Source organism: Otolemur garnettii, unplaced genomic scaffold, assembly GCF_000181295.1.
Source record: "Otolemur garnettii isolate 467f Iridium unplaced genomic scaffold, OtoGar3 scaffold00011, whole genome shotgun sequence".
Taxonomy (NCBI): domain Eukaryota; kingdom Metazoa; phylum Chordata; class Mammalia; order Primates; family Galagidae; genus Otolemur; species Otolemur garnettii.
Window position 1 is genome coordinate 27034171 of NW_003852406.1, and position 18415 is coordinate 27052585.

Here is an 18415-nt window from a genome sequence, read left to right on the forward strand (position 1 = left end):
TTTTCTTAGTTATTGTGTTAAGACATTTATATTCTACATTTAGAGAGATTCACATATACCCTTATAGGATGAACCATAGGCGTGATCCCCCCAATCACCCTCCCCCCTCCCTGAATACCTCTTGTAATTGCAGATGTCAGATGTGACTTGAGTATAACAAATTTAGTAGAGTTTTTTTCCTTTTCTTAAAATGTGTATTTTTTTTTTTTTTTGGCACCTTCTGTATTTGGAAGAACAGTGAAACAGGGCCTAGTGCTGGCGGGCAGTGGTATGACATTGGCAGGGGATAGGAAGAAATGGGAGGGATACCTTGAGTCCCACTTTGTTTCATCTTCTTTTTTAAGCATGTGGTAGGAAAGGACCTGAACCCCAGTTTGGTGATTAATCTTCTGACCTGGGCAAAGTCTGTACTGGGGTGCTGAGGTCATGGGTTTCCCTCTGGGAAACACCCGAGGGGCTAGGAGCTGGCTAATACCCATTTTTCCAAAACGAGTAGGAGATGGACTCCAAGTTACTACGGATGAGGCTCCTGAGAGTTGAGAAAAACTAGATAGAGCTTGCTGAACAAGGCATATTGATTTTATTTTTATGTTTTAGATATTAGACATAGTATTTTTGTGTTTAGGTAAGGCCTTTGATGGAATCTTAGGACCTCCCCTGATGACTTAGGGAGGTTGTCAGCATATTTATAAGCAGTGAAAGATCCTACCTAGGAAACATTTGCTCTTGGTTCTTTCTCACCTCCCACTTCCCCTCAGACTCCCCAGCCTGTGGACCTTGAGGAACATCTCGGCCCTTGACCTTGTTCTGGGTATGACTGGATCAATATCTTTGGGGCCTGGGGTCTGCTGCTGATGGTGCTGGCTGAGAACAGGCCAGGAAGAGCAATAGGATGGAGCTCTCCTGAGCACTCCATAGCCTGTACAAACAGTGGGTCGACACTGGTGAGGGACTAGAAAAAAGGGTGGAAGTCTGGGTCTTGTGGCTTAGCAGCAGCACAGATGAAAACTTTTTAAAGTTTTTGCTGATTGCAAATTCCATATGCATCAGCAGGGGGATGTGGCCACCAGAAGAGCTGATGTGGCCTCAGCCATTGACAGACACTCAGGGATGTGATGCTTAGGTTTCTTGGTGAGCCTAAAACAATGGGGACACCTCCTGGGACCCCTACAGGCAGAGTGAGTGGATCTCACCTTGGTTTTCTTCACGTCTGAGAATTTTTGGGGTTTTTTTTTGGAGACAGAGTCTCACTGTATCGCCCTTGATAAAGTGTTAGATTCTTTTTTTTTTTTTTTTTGAGACAGAGCGAGTCTCCTTACTCAGCCTCCCAAGTAGCTGGGACCACAGGCGCCTGCCACAATGCCCGGCTATTTTTTGGTTGCAGCTGTCATTGTTGTTTGGCAGGCCTGGGCTGGATTCAAACCTGCCACCTTAGGTGTATGTAGCTGGCGCCTTAGCCACTTGAGCCACAGGCGCCGAGCCTGTTAGATTCTTGTTTCTTGGGTATAATCTTTAAATTTTCTTCCCCCTGCATTACCTGTGAGTTTCCATTTTCTGTTTGTTGTTGTGTAATTTTTTTTTCTGTTAGAGGGATTTCTTCAAATATATGATATTCCTTGGCAGTTCTTATTTGGGTACCAAAAGCTGATTACAACTCTGTCTTCACTCTGGGGACTTTACTGCCAGGTAGATACTCAGCTGGGAGTGAAACGTTTTATTAGGGGACCTCTGAGTTTAGTATCTGGAGTTTTCCTTCCATATCATACCCCTCTTCTCTAAAGGTCATTTGAATTTTCTAGAAAAGACCCTCCAGTCTCTTGCCTGGCAGACCCTGTATTCTTAGGGTCAAGTAGAGAAGAGGGCACAAGTCGTCTATTTCAGGTCTCTTTCTTTAACCTCTGTAGTACCACGTGTTTCCAAATTTGACAACTCAAACTCCTGCTGGGGTGAAAGAAGGACGTATATCCAGCTGCCTGAGGTGGGAAGGAGACTACTCCCTCTAGGACCAGGGACCAGTCCTCCTTTGTGCTCTCTGCCACATGCCCACCTCCCCAGGCACTCACTGCCTCCAGGTCCTGAGCCTTTCTTGGCTGCTAGCCTTTAGTTGGCCATGTCTCAGCTACTTTGGAGGCTCTTGGCATTCAGTTTTCTTATCTGATATTGTAGGATCTGATCTGCTAATGCTTCCTTCCACCTCCATTTTCCAAAACTGCATTGACATGCCTTAATTGCTATTATTTTTTTCTCCTCTTCTCTTTGTACTTATATTGTTATGAAGTGAGATAAGGACCACCGACTCAAATTAGGAGTTCGAAAAGAAGTCTTTTATTAGCCACTGGGCTGTCTCAGCAAAGTCTAAGGCAGACTCAGTGAGAGAGCTTTGAAGGGTCTGACATCGGGGTTTTTATAGTCTGAAAGTTGGCAAAGGAAGCAAAAAGGTGGTCTGAAAGCTGGCAAAAGAAGCAAAAAGCAAGCATGGGGTGACGATGACCCCTTTTACAGAAGTAAACCTTGCAATTTAGCAGATAAGTAACATAAAGCTGAAGCAGATCTTGCAATTAGCGGATAAGTAAAACAATTTGTCACAGAAAAACAATTTGTCATAGCACTTAGCTTGTTAATTCTTATCTTGTTTTCTTCTGGCCCCATCTAAGAGTGATAGTGCCTGGCATCATTTCAGAGTTATGGTATTCTCATTTTTCATCCTACCCAGCCTCCTGGTGTAAGTTGGTGGCCACCGGCATCCATCTTACGGGAGGTGCTATGAGGCTGCCATGAGGCCACTAGCATCCATCTCAATATCTTATTTATTTTTTTTATTTATTTTTATTTATTTATTTTGAGACAGAGTTTCACTATGTCACCCTTGGTAGAGTGCCATGCATCACAGCTCACAGCAACCTCCAACTCCTGGGCTTAAGCGATTCTCTTGCCTCAGCCTCCCAAGTAGCTGGGACTACAGGTGTCTGCCACAACCCTGGCTATTTTGGAGTTGTAGTTGTCATTATTGTTTGGCAGGCCTGGGCTGGGTTCGAACCCACCAGCTGTGGTGTATGTGGCTGGCACCCTAGCCGCTGAGCTATAGGCACCAAGCTAATTTTTATTTTATTTTTATTTTATTTATTTATTTTTCCAGTTTTTGGCCAGGGCTGGGTGTGAACCCACCACCTCTGGTATATGGGGCTGTCACTCTACTTCAGCCACAGGCACTGCCCTTATATTTTATTTTTTGAAACAGAGTCTCACTATGTCACCCTCAATAGACTGCCATGGCATCACAACTCACAGCAACCTGAAACTCTTGGACTTAAGCTATTCTCTTGCCTCAGCCTCCCAAGTAGCTGGACTACAGGTGCCCACCACAACGCCTGGCTATTTTCTTGTTGCAGTTGTCACTGTTGTTGAGCAAGCCCAGGAAGGACTCAAACCTGCCAGCTTTGGTGCATGTGGCTGACGCCATAACCACTGTGCTATAAGCGCCAAGCCATCTTTTTTTTTTTGAGACAGAGTTTCACTCTGTTGCCCTTGGGAGGGTGCAGTGGTGTCACAGCTCACAGCAACGTCAGATTCTTGGGCTTAAGCAATTCTCTTGTCTCAGCCTTCCAAGCAGCTGGGATTACAGGAACCTGCCACAATGCCCAGCTATTTGTTGTTGTTGTTGTTGTCATAGTTGTTATTGTTGTTTAGCTGGCCCCGGGCCAGGTTCGAACCCGCTAGCCCAAATGTATGTGGCCGGTACCCTAGTGCTGAGCTATAGGCACTGAGCCAGAAGTTTATTCTTTTATTTAACCTTTATATATTCTACTGTTTTAAATGTGTCTTTTTAGATAATATATTGATTAAAAAAATATTCAAGATGAGGCAGTGGCTCATGCCTATAATCCTAGCACTCTGGGAAGTTGAGGCAGGTGAATTGCTTGAGCTCAGGAGTTCAAGACTAGCCCGAGCAAGAGTAAGACCCTGTCTTTACCAAAAATAGAAAAACTAGCTGGGCATTGTGGCAAGCACCTATAGTCCCAGCTACTTGGGAAGCAGAAGAAAGATTACTTGAGCCTGGTTGACTGTGGTAAATAACACCAAGGTCTTAAAAAAAAAAAAAGATTACTTGAGCCCAGGAGTTTGAGGTTGCTATAAGCTGAGATGCCATGGCACTCTACTCAGGGCAATAAAGTAAAACTCTGTCTTCCCCCTCTCCCCCAAACCCAAAACATTCAAGATGAGAATCTGAATTTTTTTTTTTTCAGCTTGGTTGGGGCCAGGTTTGAACCCATCACCCTTAGTATATGGAACTGGTGCTCTACCCACTGAGCCACAGGCGCCACCAAAATTTTTTTTTTTTTTTTGAGACAGAGTCTTACTTTGTTACCCTCAGTAGAGTACTATGGCATCAGAGCTCACAGCAACCAAACTCCTGGGCACAAGAGATTCTCTTCCCTCACCCTCCCAAGTAGCTGGGACTACTGGCACCTGCCACAACACCTGGCTGTTTTTTTAGAGACAGGGTCTCACTCTGGCTCAGGCTTGTCTAGAACTCATGAGCTCAAGCAGTCTACCTGCTGTGGCCTCTCAGAGTGCTAAGATTACAGGCCTGAGACACCACTCCTAGCCAGGAATCTGAATTTTGATTGAGGGAGTTTAGTTCATTGTATATTACTCTAATTGCTATTACACCTCTGCCATTTTGTTTGATGCTTTGTACTTATTATGTATTTTCTCTGTTTTTTTTTTCTCCTTTCCTGCCCTTTATTGTGTAGATTGAATTTTCTGCTGGTTTGAAAGTTATACATCATCCTTCATATGGTTATGCCTCTTATTTTACCTTATGACTGTCTCTGTCCTCCCCATGAAGATTAGACCTCATATGGTCCCATGGCATCTCCAGGGCTAAGATTTCAGCACTCAGTGGGAGTTTGATCTGAAGGAACTCTAAAAATGTTCCTGAGGTTTTCTGCACGTTCTGGGGATGGTAGATTCTAAGGCGGAATGAGATGGAGAATGGATGAGTTACTAGAGATGGGAACCCCAGACCTTCTGAAGTTCTTCTTGAGTCTTAGCTGGGACTACAGGTACCCACCATGACACCCAACTGGCTTTTCTATTTTTAATAGAGACAGGGTTCCCAGTCTTGCTCAGGCTGGTCTTGAACTCCTGAGCTTAAGCAATCCACCTGTCTCAACTTCCCAGAGGATTATAGGCGAGAACCACAGTGACTCTGAGACTCCTGTTGGTCACAGCTTTGCTTCTAGCTGCTGTGCCAAAAGTGCCCCCCACCCTGCCTTGTACAATAGGCGGGAACAAGTGAAAGGGGGGGCTCAGTGAGACAGTAGGGGCATGCCCTGTTGAGTAAGAGGCAACCCTTGTTCCATGATCCAAGTTGTTACCAGGTAGGCAGGTGCATTCAGCAGTGCCAGAGCTCTCAGGCTTTCAAAAGAAGCCAGGAAATTAGATTTTCTATCTGAAATCTTCTATTTGTGTATGTTGGCTTAGAAACATTTATAACCTTGTGCAGGCCAAACAGCATGTCTGCAGGCTGGATCTGGCCTGGACATCACTGCCCATGACCACTGCTCTGGCTAGGCCATGATTCTATTGTTGTCACCCTTGACACTTTTTTTCTCCTGGATAAATGTCCTCTCCTGACTCCGTGGTTTCCCTTGAAGATGTGGTTTCCTATACTTCCCTTCCAGCCACTTCCTCTGGGCCTCTTTAGTGTGCCAGCTTGTTAGTTTAAAATCTTGTTTTACAAATGAGGGCCAATCCATCCAGTGCTACTCACTTTCCTGAGTGCTGTTTCCCACAGCCATCTGTTCCATTAAGCAGGTTGACTTACCCCTTGTTTGCATTAGTAATTTGTTTTAAGTGGGTGGTGTGAAGGCAGACCTCATTCTCACCCTGTGAGTGTGGGGCACACAGGCTTTGTTTTCTTGGAGCCTGTCTGTAGCCTGAGCCCCCTTTCGTAGAAGTACATGGAGGGTGTGTGCTTTCTTGCAGGGGCTTGGATGCACACAGGACATGCGTGTGGCCTCCGAGGGCAGGGCTGTGGTGTGGCAAGACCTACAGCCTCCCAAGCAGCCAGCCCTTCCTGCCGCCATGGCCTCCCAGCCCTGTTGCCTTGAGTTCTTTGTCACCCGCTTGCCTCTGCCACCAGGCCTCACTCTGCCTGAGTGGCGGGAGCTTGCTTCTTTATATACACCAGGCAATTGGTGACTTATTCCTCAGCAGCACTTCAGATAGGGAAGTGAAAGGGCCACACCTGGTAGGTCCTGACCTTTGGGTGACAGCGGAAGTAGCTATGCAAACATGGGGCTCACTGCTGGAGGAGAAGTCCTCTCTACAGCCAGGCTGGGAAGAAAGCCCTTGCCTGCCCTGGCTGTCTGTGGCCTCCAGGCCTATCTATGGCTTTGGTAATAGTTTATCCCTTTCTTTCTCTCCCTCTCTACTTTTTCTTGGTGACAGCTGGAAGTAGCAGTGGTCACAACTGAGAGAGCCAAACATTTCTACAGTCCCCAGGACATTCCCGTCACCCTCTACAGTGATGCTGATGAATGGGAGGTCAGTGCTGGCCCCCCCCCCACCACCACCCCCCAGGCTGAGTTCCATTGCATTTCCACCAATAGGACAGTACATTCTTCCCTGCAACCTATGGTCTGGCTGCCAGAGCAGACAGGCTGGGCTTAAGGCAGTGGTCAGGGTCCTCTGGGCAGAGGTGATGAGGAAAACATCTGTCTAGCTTCTGGCCAGCAGGAGGCCCACAGTCCCCTCCCACCCCAGGCAGAGCTGGGCTTTGGCCTGGTGCCTGAGGTTGAATGTCCTTGTACTTATCTGGGCTGATGAAACCACAGAGAAGCTCTGTTCCCACCAGCCTTGTCCACGTGGCTCCCAGCATCAGGGAGTGCCTCTCTTCCCACGGCCGCCGGGCTCTGCTTCTGCTCCCCTGCAGTGGAGTGGGCACTGGCCAATTCACCAGACCCGAGTGTGGACCTCACAGGGGTTCCCTGCCAGGCATTTCTAAACACTCTCAGCCTAGAACATTTCTGGCTGGCCTGTCTTCCCCACCCCACCCCCTCCTTTTTGCACTGCCCTGGAGCCCTTCCACTGGCTTGGACAACCCAAGCATCCGCCTTAAGCAGACAGGCCAGGAGTTCCCTGCCAGATGTCAGTTCTCTTGAAAACCAAACCATAAAGGGAATAGCTCAGAAAGACAAGGGACGTTTGTTTCCTCAGGCCTGGTTTCTCTCAGGCTGCCGGCTCCATGGCCAGTGCTCGCCAGCTTAGCTGCAAGAGGGAGTGGTGGTAGGCTTGGGCAGGGTATAGGTCAGTGGTCCCCCTCATGTTCCTAACTTATGGGACCTGGCCTACTTTGGCCCTCCACACCTTTTCCTCCATGTTGGGAGAGTGACTGGCTCAGTGACACCGTTTCCTCCCCTCTCCCAGATGTGGAAGCACCGCTCTGACCCTGTCCTTCACATTGACCTGCGGAGGTGGGCAGACCTCATGCTGGTAGCTCCTCTTGATGCCAACACTCTGGGGAAGGTGGCCAGCGGCATCTGTGACAACTTGCTTGTGAGTGACTCCCTGGTGCCCTCATCCCTCCCTGGGCCTCATTCCCAGTGTGCTGAGCTGCAGATTTCCTTGTACAAGGAAACCTGCTGTGGGCCCAGGTCGCTCAGAGAGAATACAGACCCCTCGCCTGCCTCCATTTCACTCTTCTCCAGTGAGTGGGCAGAAGACCCGTCCTGATGGGCAACTCCACGTGCTGCTCTCTCTGGGAGTGTCCACCACCTGTCACTTGCCCCTTGCCAGGCACCCTTTGCCTTGTATACATGTGGGCAGTGTGATGAGGGGCTTAACTTCCTCATGGGTCTCTCATGCACAGGTATCTTCCTCATAGCTTTAGCCACAATACCATGATGCAGTTTTCTTGTATATCAGGGGAAGAGAAGAGAAAGATGAGAAGTGAGAGCTGATTGATGGTGGAGAGAAACAAAAGTCCAGCTGTGCAAAGTGGGCCCAATCTTAGGCCTAAGAGGCCTACAGAGAGTTGTTACCCTTAAAGAGGAGCCATCTTTGTTTATATGATCATCCTGGGAAGACTTGTGTGTGATTTCTTCTCTCCTTCCTCTCTCTCCCTTGGTCCCTCCCCCTCCCATTTATTGAGTTTTCACCCACTGTATACTGGGTGGGGGGCCTGTGTGGAGGGCTTCATGGGACAGTCTAAAAGGAGAGGTTTTATATCATCCATGCAGGTGGGCAGGGAATATCCCCTGGTGAGCAGCCCAATCTGTCCTTTGACAGTGCGTTCACTACCTCACCTAGTGCTGGCAAGAGTAGGCATTTGGTAAAGGCTTACTACGTGTCTGAGGTAACTAGCGATTTTACTTTCACAAACGACCAGGACTCTTTCAGAGTTTAATATGATGGAGAAGATGAATAACAAAGCTGAGTCAGGATTTTGGGGGGTCAGATGTAAGATTAATGTCCTTGTAGGCTTGTCAGTGGATTTTTAAGGCAATCATAGAGGAATCTGCTGGTGATTTAAGAGTCATTTGCATACGAGCCAGGCTGAGCAGAAGAGCAGTACACAGCTTGTGTGGCCAGGAGCAGGGGGTGGGAGTGCAGAGAAGGTGGGCCTGGGAGCAGTGCCATCAAGAAGGCTTCTCAGTGAGGCTGCTGCCAGGACTGACCGGGTGGCTGGAGCAAGTTAGGCTCCTGGTCACTTTCATCCAAGTAGGTCAGAGTTGTGTGACCATCACCATCTCCTCAAGTCTCCAGGTATTTGACAGCAGCTGATATGACAAAGCTCTCCAACCTCCAGAGTTAAGCCCTGGCCTGGACTGGCTCTCTGAGATCTCCTTTCTTCCTTCTAAAAGGAAGGAAGTGCTTTTACACTGCTTCCCTTTTTTCTTCAAAGTTGCCATTACTTCATGTAGTCTTTGGGGTCCCCATCTCCATTTGCTTCAAAGGGTTTCATTGAAGGCACAGGTGTTTTCAGGAATCTTGAATCTTAAGACATTTGAACTGTCAGCATCCTTGGTATGTGACTCTCTCTCCTCTCAATAGATGTTTTCTCCTTATATCCCTGAAAGGATGCTTAGCCTGCCTCTTACCTCTACAGATCTTCTCCCTTTCTGATGCCCAGAACTTGGGGTGCCATGAGGGCAGCATGCTACTTGTAGACCTGTGCTCTGGTCCCCAGGCCCTTGGCCTAGGAACTTCCATCTTACTCAGCCCTCTGGCCCACTGAGACCCTAGCTCCTTGCTTGTGCTAAAAAGATAGTCAGATCCAGAAAGAGCAGGTTCCTTCCCTGGGTCACCAGTCTGGGTTCTGACTGGGATCCAGGCCTTCTCCCTGTCTGAGCAGATTCCCAGGGGCAGACCTTGAGGTGCTGAGCACAGCACTGGCCAGACCAAAGTGATTGTGGGAACCGATGCCTTTCTCTCCCCCCTCTTCTTGTCAGTAGGTTCAAAGGAGCTGTGGTTTATCCAGGAAGCTCTGAGCTCAGAGATGAGGTGTCGGGGAAGCCAAATACACTGTGAGGTGGAGGTGTTGGCTTTCTGTCTGGTTGGTGTGTGCTTTGCTTTAAGGATACCTAGAGAACCCAGCCCAACCCTTACCCTTACCCCACACAGTCTAGGGGCTCTTCTAGGTATGCTGTTGAGTTCTGCAGAAGTGGCAGGTGGCACAGGGCCAAGAGGAACTGTGACTGAAACTGTCCACTCATAGCCCGGTTGCCATACTGAGAAGGCTTGGTGGGAAACCAACACTGTCTTGGATGACGCAAGCAGCCAGATCCTGAGCCTGTTTGCTGTCCACTTCCTCCCTGTCCCCAGGAGAGGGTGGGGCCCAAGGGGGGATGGGCATAAGCCTGGCCTGTTGGTGGCATTGTTCTCTGGACTCTCTCACTCTTTTCCCAGGGGAGAGGTGTTCCAGTAACAGCCTGGGAGGAGCGCCCGGAGCAGTCAGAGCTCGGGAGCTTATTTCTCCCCTGGCAGCCATTGGCCACAGAGTCTATCGCCTGTGGTAGGAATAGAAGCCACTGTTCTGGAGCCTGTCCCTTGTGCCAGCTCCGTTCTTAGAGCTTTATAGACATTCTCACCTCAGTCCTCACAGCACACCTTGAGGGGCCTTTGCAGAGAGGAAGCTGAGACCCCAGCATTCAGTAACTTACCCAGGCTCTCACAGCTGGTAACAGATAGCACAGCCAGGATGTGAACTCAGGGCTACATGACCTCAAAGCCCACAGCTCTGAGGACTCTGTGAGTGGGTGGGTCCATTTCATAGCTGCTCAGGTCTGTGACTCAGTGCGATACCCCAGATTCGGGAGTGGTGAGGCATGAGGTGCAGTGGAAGATTACATAGGTCAGGGCGGATGTAATAGCTCATGCCTGTAATTCTGGGAGGCCAAGGCGGGTGGATTGCTTGAGCTCATAAGTTCAAGACCACATTAGCAAGAGCGAGACCCCGTCTCTAAAAATAGCCAGGCATTGTGGTGGGCGCATGTAGTCCCAGTTACTCGTGAGGTTGAGGCAAGAGGGTCACTTGAGCCCAAGAATTTGAGGTTTCTGTAATCTCTGTTGCCACAGCACTCTACAGGGGGTGGGGACAAAGTGAGACTCTATTTCAAAAAAATAAAGATTGCGTTAAGTGGTGTTCATTATCTGGGGGTGACCTCGGATCACTGCTCACTTCTCAAGAAAATGCAGCTTCCCATCAGTGACTGGTACACACCTTCTTCATAGGGTCACAGTATGGGTTCATGAAATAATATGTATGACAAGGTTTTTTTTGTTTGTTTGTTTTGAGATAGAGTCTCACCCTGTCACCCTGGGTAAAATGCCTGTGGCATTATAGCTCACAGCAACCTCAGACTCCTGGGTTTGAGCAATCCTCTTGCCTCAGCCTCCTGTGTGGCTGGGACTATAAGTGCCCACCATAATGCCCAGCTAGTTTTTCTATTTTTAAAAAATTTTTATGTATTTATTTATTTTTCATCACCCTTGGTAGAGTGCTGTGGCATCTTTAGCTCACAGCAACCTCAAACTCTTGGGCTCAAGTGATCTCTTGCCTTAGCCTCCCGAGTGGCTGGGACTGCAGGCACCCACTATAATGCCTGACTATTTTTAGAAACGGGATCTTACTCTTGCTCAGGCTGGTCTAGAACCCGTGAGCTCAGGCAATCCACCAGTCTCGGCCTCCCAGAGTGCTAACAGATTACAGGCATATGAGCCACTGTGCCCAACCTATATGAAAAAGTTTTTGTCACATGTTTTCACTGCCAGGCTTTAGTTGGCCTAGAAATGCAGCCAGTATCGGGTGGACAGACCCAGCCTCATGAGTAGACTGGTTCTTAGTTCTTCGCTTTCTGATGCACTACACAGCGGTTCTCAACCTGTGGGTCATGACCCACAGGAACTGTATTAAAGGACTGCGGCATTAGGAAGTTTGAGGACCATTGCAGTACAAAGTCTGCCTTCTGCTCCTCAGGGTGGTCTCTCTCTGAGAGGTGTGAGCCCATGTGGAGAAGACAGGGAGACCTTTCCACATGGGAGGGGAGACTTGCTAAAGGTGTCCAGGCCATTGTGAGCATTGGTTAAGCACCTCCTGTGTGCTCAAGGTCAGTTATTTGTGCCAGAGCCTGCGAGGAGGTAGAGAAGGATGAGGAGACACAGCTCTAGGGACATGAGACCGCTCCTGACAGATAGGCTGCATGGTCATCCCAAGCACATAACTGGGATGGCTGCAGGCCTGGAGGGCTGGGGAAGGGTGGCAGCTAGAGCAGCAGGACACCCCTTTCTCCCTGCCCTTCTTCACAGACCTGTGTCATCCGGGCCTGGGACCGTAGCAAGCCCCTGTTCTTCTGCCCAGCGATGAACACCGCCATGTGGGAGCACCCTATCACCGTGCAGCAGGTGGGCCAGCTCAAGGCCTTTGGCTACACTGAGATCCCCTGCGTGGCCAAGAAGCTGGTGTGTGGAGATGAAGGTGGGCATCTTGCCAGGCTCACAGCCCAGGGTCTCAGAAGGGGCTCAGCTTTGGGGTCACATTTGGGTTCAGTTCCCAGCCTGTTGTGACTTCAGCAAACTACTCTTTTCTGAGCTCAGCTTTTTCACCTGGAAAATGGGAATCACGGTTCCCATTAAAATGGGATAGTACGTGTAAAGTGCCCAATGGATTCCCTGGCACACAGCATACACGCTGCTGCTGATGGCTGCTGGAATGATTCCCAGGGTCTGACCTGGGGGCTGGGGAGGGATTTCATGGGTCTGGCTCAGGCAGAGAGGTACCGAGCCTTCTGAGGTCTTGGGTTCTGGGTGGAGCTCTCAGGAGCACTGGGTGGAGATGTACAGGGCTGCACGCACAGTTGTCCCGCCTGGTCATAGCAGAACTTTGCTCCCAGGTCTGGGAGCCATGGCAGAGGTGGAGACCATTGTAGAAAAAGTGAAAGAAGTCCTCTCCCAGCAAGTTGGCTTCAAGCACAGTTGAACTGGTATTTCTGTCATGTGTGTCCTTCTGCACTCAACATGGGTTCAGACCAACCTGGTGAAGAATACAGACATTGGCAAAATTTGGTGAGGATTTGCTGACCCTCCCCAGGGGCTGGACCTGCTCCAGGTTAAACAGGACCAAAGGCCCAGATCTCAGCTTCTTTCAACCAGAAGATGCCACTATATGGAGCCCCTACCCCCTCTTTTTTTTTTTTGCAGTTTTTAGCCGAGGCCAGGTTTAAACCCACCACCTCTGGTATTTGGGACAGGTGCCCTACTCCTTTGAGCCACAGGTACTGCCCCCTACCCTCCTTTTTGTGGAGTGGGTGCAGCAAACCAGGCAAGCAAGCTGCCATGTTGTCCTCACAGGAGGACTGAGTGGTAGGAAAACCTCAGTTCTGTGATTGCCTGGAAGCACCACAGCTGGACAGCCCTGGCTGAGCTGTGGGAGCTTTGGTTTCTTGGTGGGATACTCAGCTGCCACACAGAGTCAGAGAAGCCTGCGAATTCTCAGGACTCTGCAGTTCCCCATAGACCATGCCATGAAATTGGAGGTGCTGGGGAATAAAAAAAAAAAAAGGCCATTTAGGAGGCTCCATCCTTTTACAGCCTGTCTGTGGTCTCCAAAATCAGGAGGTGTTGCTAGGTGAGGCTGGGGAAGGGTCCAGGCTGACGACTGACCAACACTCCTTAGTCCCCACAGAACATGGTAGTGAAGGGTAAAGCCATAAAACCCTAAAGTCGGGCATAGCACCTGTAGCTCAGTGGTTAGGGCACCAGCCACATGCACCGAGGGTGGCAGGTTCAAACCTGGCCCAGGCCTGCTAAACAACAATGACAACTACAACAAAAAAACATTAGGTGTTGTGGCAAGCACCTGTAGTCCCAGCAACTTGGGAGGCGAGGCAAGAGAATTGCTTAAGCCCGTAAGGTTGAGGTTGCTGTGAGCTGTGACACCATGGCAGGCTATCAAGGGTTACATAGTAAAACTTTGTCTCAAAAAAAAAAAAAAAAGCCCCTCATTCAAATCCCAGCTCTGCCTCTTACTAGCAGTGGGACCTTTACCCTGGACTTAGCCTTGCTGATCCTCACTTTCTTCATGTATGTTATCCTACCCTCATGAAGTTGTTAAGGGGATTCAGTGAGATTATGTGTGTGAAAAATACCCTCTCTATCAACTGCCTGGAACATAGTAAATGCCCAATAATGGAGTTAAAGCTAGACATGTATATATGCCTGGGAACATTCATCACATTTACTGAATAAAACAGCCTGTCTCATTTTGGGAAGAATGGAATCTTGGACCCTAAGCTGGCACGGACTTTAATGCAAGTGACAGGTAAGCAGCAAGCAGGGTTGAGCCTGTTCTGGGTCCTAGGCCCCTTGCTTGCTTCCTGGATATCTTTTCAGCTTTGCAGCATCTGAGGGGGTCAGGCGATCCTGCAATACACTCAAAAAGGGAAAGGAGATTCAGAGAGACCATGCACTCTGGCCTAGAAACCTTCTGCTGCCCCATGTTTGACCTATTTGCTATTTGGCTACAGAGGGGAGGAGTTGCTTGTCTATTTGGAGCAGAGGTTGGGGCTGGCTTCCTCTCCTCTTGGCTTCCAGGCCATGCATGGGGGGGTACCCATGCATGCCCTGAGAGTAAAGGTAATCCAGAGGGGACCAGGAAGCCTCTCGGCCAGAACCAAGGCTCTAGCAGCCTCTAAGAGCCGTTATCTCTATATCACTTGACTTAGTTGCCCTTTGAGATAAAATTGCCTTAAGGCACTAAAGAAAATACAAGGTAAATGGTAGCCTCAGAAGCAATCCCTGTGGCTGGTTTGGGGGTCAGGGCAATGGGGAGAATCTAGAGAATTGAAATCCAGAGACAACTCCAAGTTCCACTTAGGTGGTTTTCAACTTCTGTCCTCATCACTCTTTTTTTCCCTCAGCAACCTGCTGATAAGTGATAAGGCTTCCCAATTTTAACTGAAGCTGCTACCATTTACTGAGTGCCTGTTGTATACAGGGCTCTGTGTTGGGCACTTTAGGGAAGACAGTTGCCCAGGGAGACCATCCACAAAATGCCTGTGTGGAAAGACCATAGGAGACAAGAAGAGGGTATAGGTCCTCATTGCACAGCTCTGAAAACAGCTGTGGCTACTCAGCTGGATGAGCCTTGTTAACTAGAAGGAAAGAGATACCCCTGTGGACTCAGGCCAGCTGGCGGCCCCATCTCTGAGGGCCTGTCACTCCATTTCCCACCCTTGGCAGTTCTGCAACTCTGCCCATTGTGAGTGGGGATCTGGATGAATGGGCATGAGCTAGGCCTGAAGACGCTTCCTGTGCCCTGAGCTAGATTGGAGCTAAGAGGAGTGGGCAGCTGTGTTTATCTGGCCCCTCTGTCAGCAGGGTGCTGTCAGGAGTCCTAATAGTCCCCACTAAGGGTCCTAGTTCTTAAAGTTATCATCCAGGTAGAAATGTTTCTCAGAGAGGATGCTAACTTCCCTGATGATTTTTATAGAATTCTGAAAGTTAGAATAGAATATTTAGGGGTAGACACAGTGGCTCACGCCTCTAATCCTAGCACTATGGGAGGCTGAGGCAGGAGGATGTCTTGAGCTCAGAAGTTCAAGATCAGTCTGAGCAAGAACAAGACCCTGTCTCTACAAAAACAGACAAATCAGCTGCGTTTGGTGGTGGGCACCTGTAGTCTCAGCTACTTACTTGAGAGGCTGAAGCAGGAGGATCATTTGAGCGCAGGAGTTTGAGGTTGCAGCGAGCTATGATGGAACCACTGCACTCTAGCTGGGAGACTCTATCTCAAAAAAGTCACCAAAACTCAAAAAACATTTAGGTCTGAAATTCCCGCTCCTGTTTGGTCACTTGTAGCCCTTCAAAGCTGCTGTGGCTGCTGAGAGGCAGAAGCCTCCAAGTCAGGAGCCCATCTCTACCTGGGGCTGTCTCTGGCTCTTTCTTTGTTCTGCTGGTCCCCCCCCCCAACCTCTTTCTCATACTCTGACTCCTGGGCAGTATACCCCAGGCCTCAGTGGTCTGGTCTGGCCTCTGCCTCCCCTGTAGACTTGCCCTTTACTCCATGCCAACCCTGCAGGGTCCCCCATCCTCTTTCCAGACTGAACAGTCTTGAGCAAACCATCTTGCTTCTTGCCTCTGGCCTTTGCACATGTTGCTGTTTTTAGAAGGATATTGTTTACCAGGCTGATTCCTACACATGCTTCTGGATGTACCTGGGTGCTGCTTCCTTTAGAAAGCCTTTCCTGGGCTCAGCCCCCGTGGTAGCACAGTGGTTATGGTGTCCGCCACATACACTAAGGGTGGCAGGTTCAAACCCGGCCCAGGCCAGCTAAACAATGACAACTGCAACAAAAAAATAGCCAGGCGTTGTGGTGGGTGCATGTAATCCCAGCTACTTGGGAGGCTGAGGCAAGAGAATCTCTTAGGCCCAAGACTTGGAGGTTGCTATGAGCTGTGACACTATGGTACTGTACTGAGAGAGATACAGTGAGACTCTGTCTCAAAAAAAAAACAAAAAAAAAAAAAAACGTCTTTTCTGGCTGATTCAGACTGGGCTGTGTAGTCCTTGCCCAGGTCCCCATCCTGCCCCCTGTTATTTATTATAGGAGAATTACAGTTGTCATTTGATTCCTTGTCTCCCCCAAACCGGGAGTTCTTGGAGAGCAGGAGCTGTCCTGTTACTTACAGAACTCAGCAAGACAGTCTAAGCTTGTACTGACAAAAAAAGTGTGTGTGTGTGTGTGTATGTGTTAAGATGGGTCCTGTTCCTTTTTGTGCAAGACACAAAACATAGGAGCCATAAAAGCAAAGACCGTTACATTTGACTACAGAAAAATAAATACTTCCCCTGAGGAATATCCCAAAGGTAAGTTCAAAAGAAATAACACACTGGGGAAATTTTCTACAGCTCACATAACAAACTCTCCTAATACATATAAAGAGCTGCTATGAATTGATTAGAACAATACCAAGAACACACATACACACAAAAGTACACAGAGGATAAAAAGTTCACATTAAACACACACACAAAAGCAAAGAACCAACAGCACAAAAGGCCCTTAAATATAAGTAGCTACTCAACCACCTTCATGAGGAGAGTGGTACAAATCAAGCAACACTGAGATGAAAGTCTTTGCCTGTTGACAAGGGTGTGGAGAACTGGCACCCTCATACATTGCCGGTAGAAGTGTATATTGATGCAACTTCTTTGGAGAACAATCTAGCAGATTCTATCAAAATTACATATATACCTTACCCTTTGACCCAGCAATTCTTCTAGAGATTTGTCCCACAGATATACTCATGTATGTGACGTCATGTCTGAACAAGCTATATTCTGAAACACCACCATTATCTAACAGCCCGAGACTGGGTAAATGAATTAGGATTCATTCATACGCTGGAACACTACACAGCCTTAAAACAGTGCCCTGGAAGCTCTCAATGTGTGAATTTAGGAAGATTTCTAAGCTATATTGTGAAAAAGAAAAAACAAGGTGCAGAACAGTGCATGGCATGCTAGTTTGTGTATAAAAAATAGGAGTGAGGGCTTGGTACCTGTAGCTCAGTGGTTAGGGCACTGGCCACATACACTGGCGATGGTGGGTTCAAACCCAGCCTGGGCCTGCTCAACAACAATGACAACTACAACAAAAAACTAGCTGGGCGTTGTGGTAGGCACCTGTAGTCCCAGCTGCTTGGGAGGCTGAGGCAAGAGAATCAAGCCCAAGAGTTTGAGGTTGCTGTGAGCTGTGACACTACAGCACTCTACCCAGGGTGACAGTTTGAGGCTCTGTCTCAAAAAAAAAAGAAAAAAGGTGTGAGGCAAACTTCATTTTTAAATATTGAACCAGATGAGCATATTGTCAACCACAAAATAAATCAATATGCTTTTTTTTTTTTTTTTAAGATTAGAGTTCTTGGGCGGCGCCTGTGGCTCACAGGAGTGGGGTGCCAACCCCATATGCTGGAGGTGGCAGGTTCAAACCCAGCCTGCCAAAAACCACACACACACAAAAAAGTTGTATTCTGAGTGGCACCTGTGGCTCAAAGGAGTAGGGCGCCAGCCCCGTATACCAGAGGTGGAGGGTTCAAACCCAGCCCCAGCCAAAAACCGCAAAAAAAAAAAAAAGTTGTATTCTGTCACCCTGGCTAGAGTCCAGTGGTATCATCATAGCTCACAGCAACCTCAAACTCCTGGATTCAAGTGATCCTCTTCTTTCAGCCTCTTGAGTAGCTGGGACTATAGGTTCCCACCACCATGCCCAGCTAATTTTTCTACTTTTTAGAGATGGGGCATTCCTCTTGTTCAGGCTGGCCTCAAACTCCTGTCTTTAGGCAATACCCCCCACCCAGGCCTCCCAGAGTGCTAGGGTTATAGGCCTGAGCCACTGTGCCTGGCCTAAACATACATTTTAAAAAGAGTTTCTTGGCTCAGCACCTGTAGCACAGTGGTTATGGTGCTGCAGGTTCGAACCCTGCCGGGGCCAGCTAAACAACAATGACAACTGCAACAAAAAAACAGTCAGGCGTTGTGGCAGACACCTGTAGCCAGCTACTTGAGAGGCTGAGGTAAGAGAATCACTTAAGCCCAAGAGTTTGAGGTTGCTGTGAGCTGTGAGCTGTGATGCTACAGTACTCCACAGAGAGTGACACAGTGAGACTGTCTCAAAAATAAAAGAAAAATGAAAACATTTTCGGGCAGCGCCTGTGGCTCAAAGGAGTAGGGAGCCGGCCCCCTATACCAAAAGTGGTGGGTTCAAACCTGGCCCAGGTCAAAAATTGCAAAAATAATAATACAAAAAAGAGTTTCTTACTCGGGGCCTGTGGCTCAAGTGGCTAAGGCACCAGCCACATACACCTAAGGTGGCAGGTTCCAATCCAGCCCGGGCCCGCCAAACAATGA

The 18415-nt window shown here is 48.6% G+C and overlaps 1 protein-coding gene across 1 annotated transcript in view; it reads left to right on the top strand.

Moving 5' to 3' along the window:
* PPCDC (phosphopantothenoylcysteine decarboxylase) overlaps window positions 1-12677 on the top strand; it is a 31639-nt gene extending 18962 nt beyond the window's left edge. Inside the window, exons 3-6 of the mRNA XM_003784674.3 lie at window positions 6457-6552; window positions 7435-7563; window positions 11815-11983; window positions 12399-12677. Of these exons, the coding sequence (XP_003784722.2) occupies window positions 6457-6552; window positions 7435-7563; window positions 11815-11983; window positions 12399-12484 (480 nt within the window). The 3' untranslated portion in view covers window positions 12485-12677. The remainder of the gene's footprint in view (window positions 1-6456; window positions 6553-7434; window positions 7564-11814; window positions 11984-12398) is intronic.
* Window positions 12678-18415: the final 5738 nt, after the last annotated feature.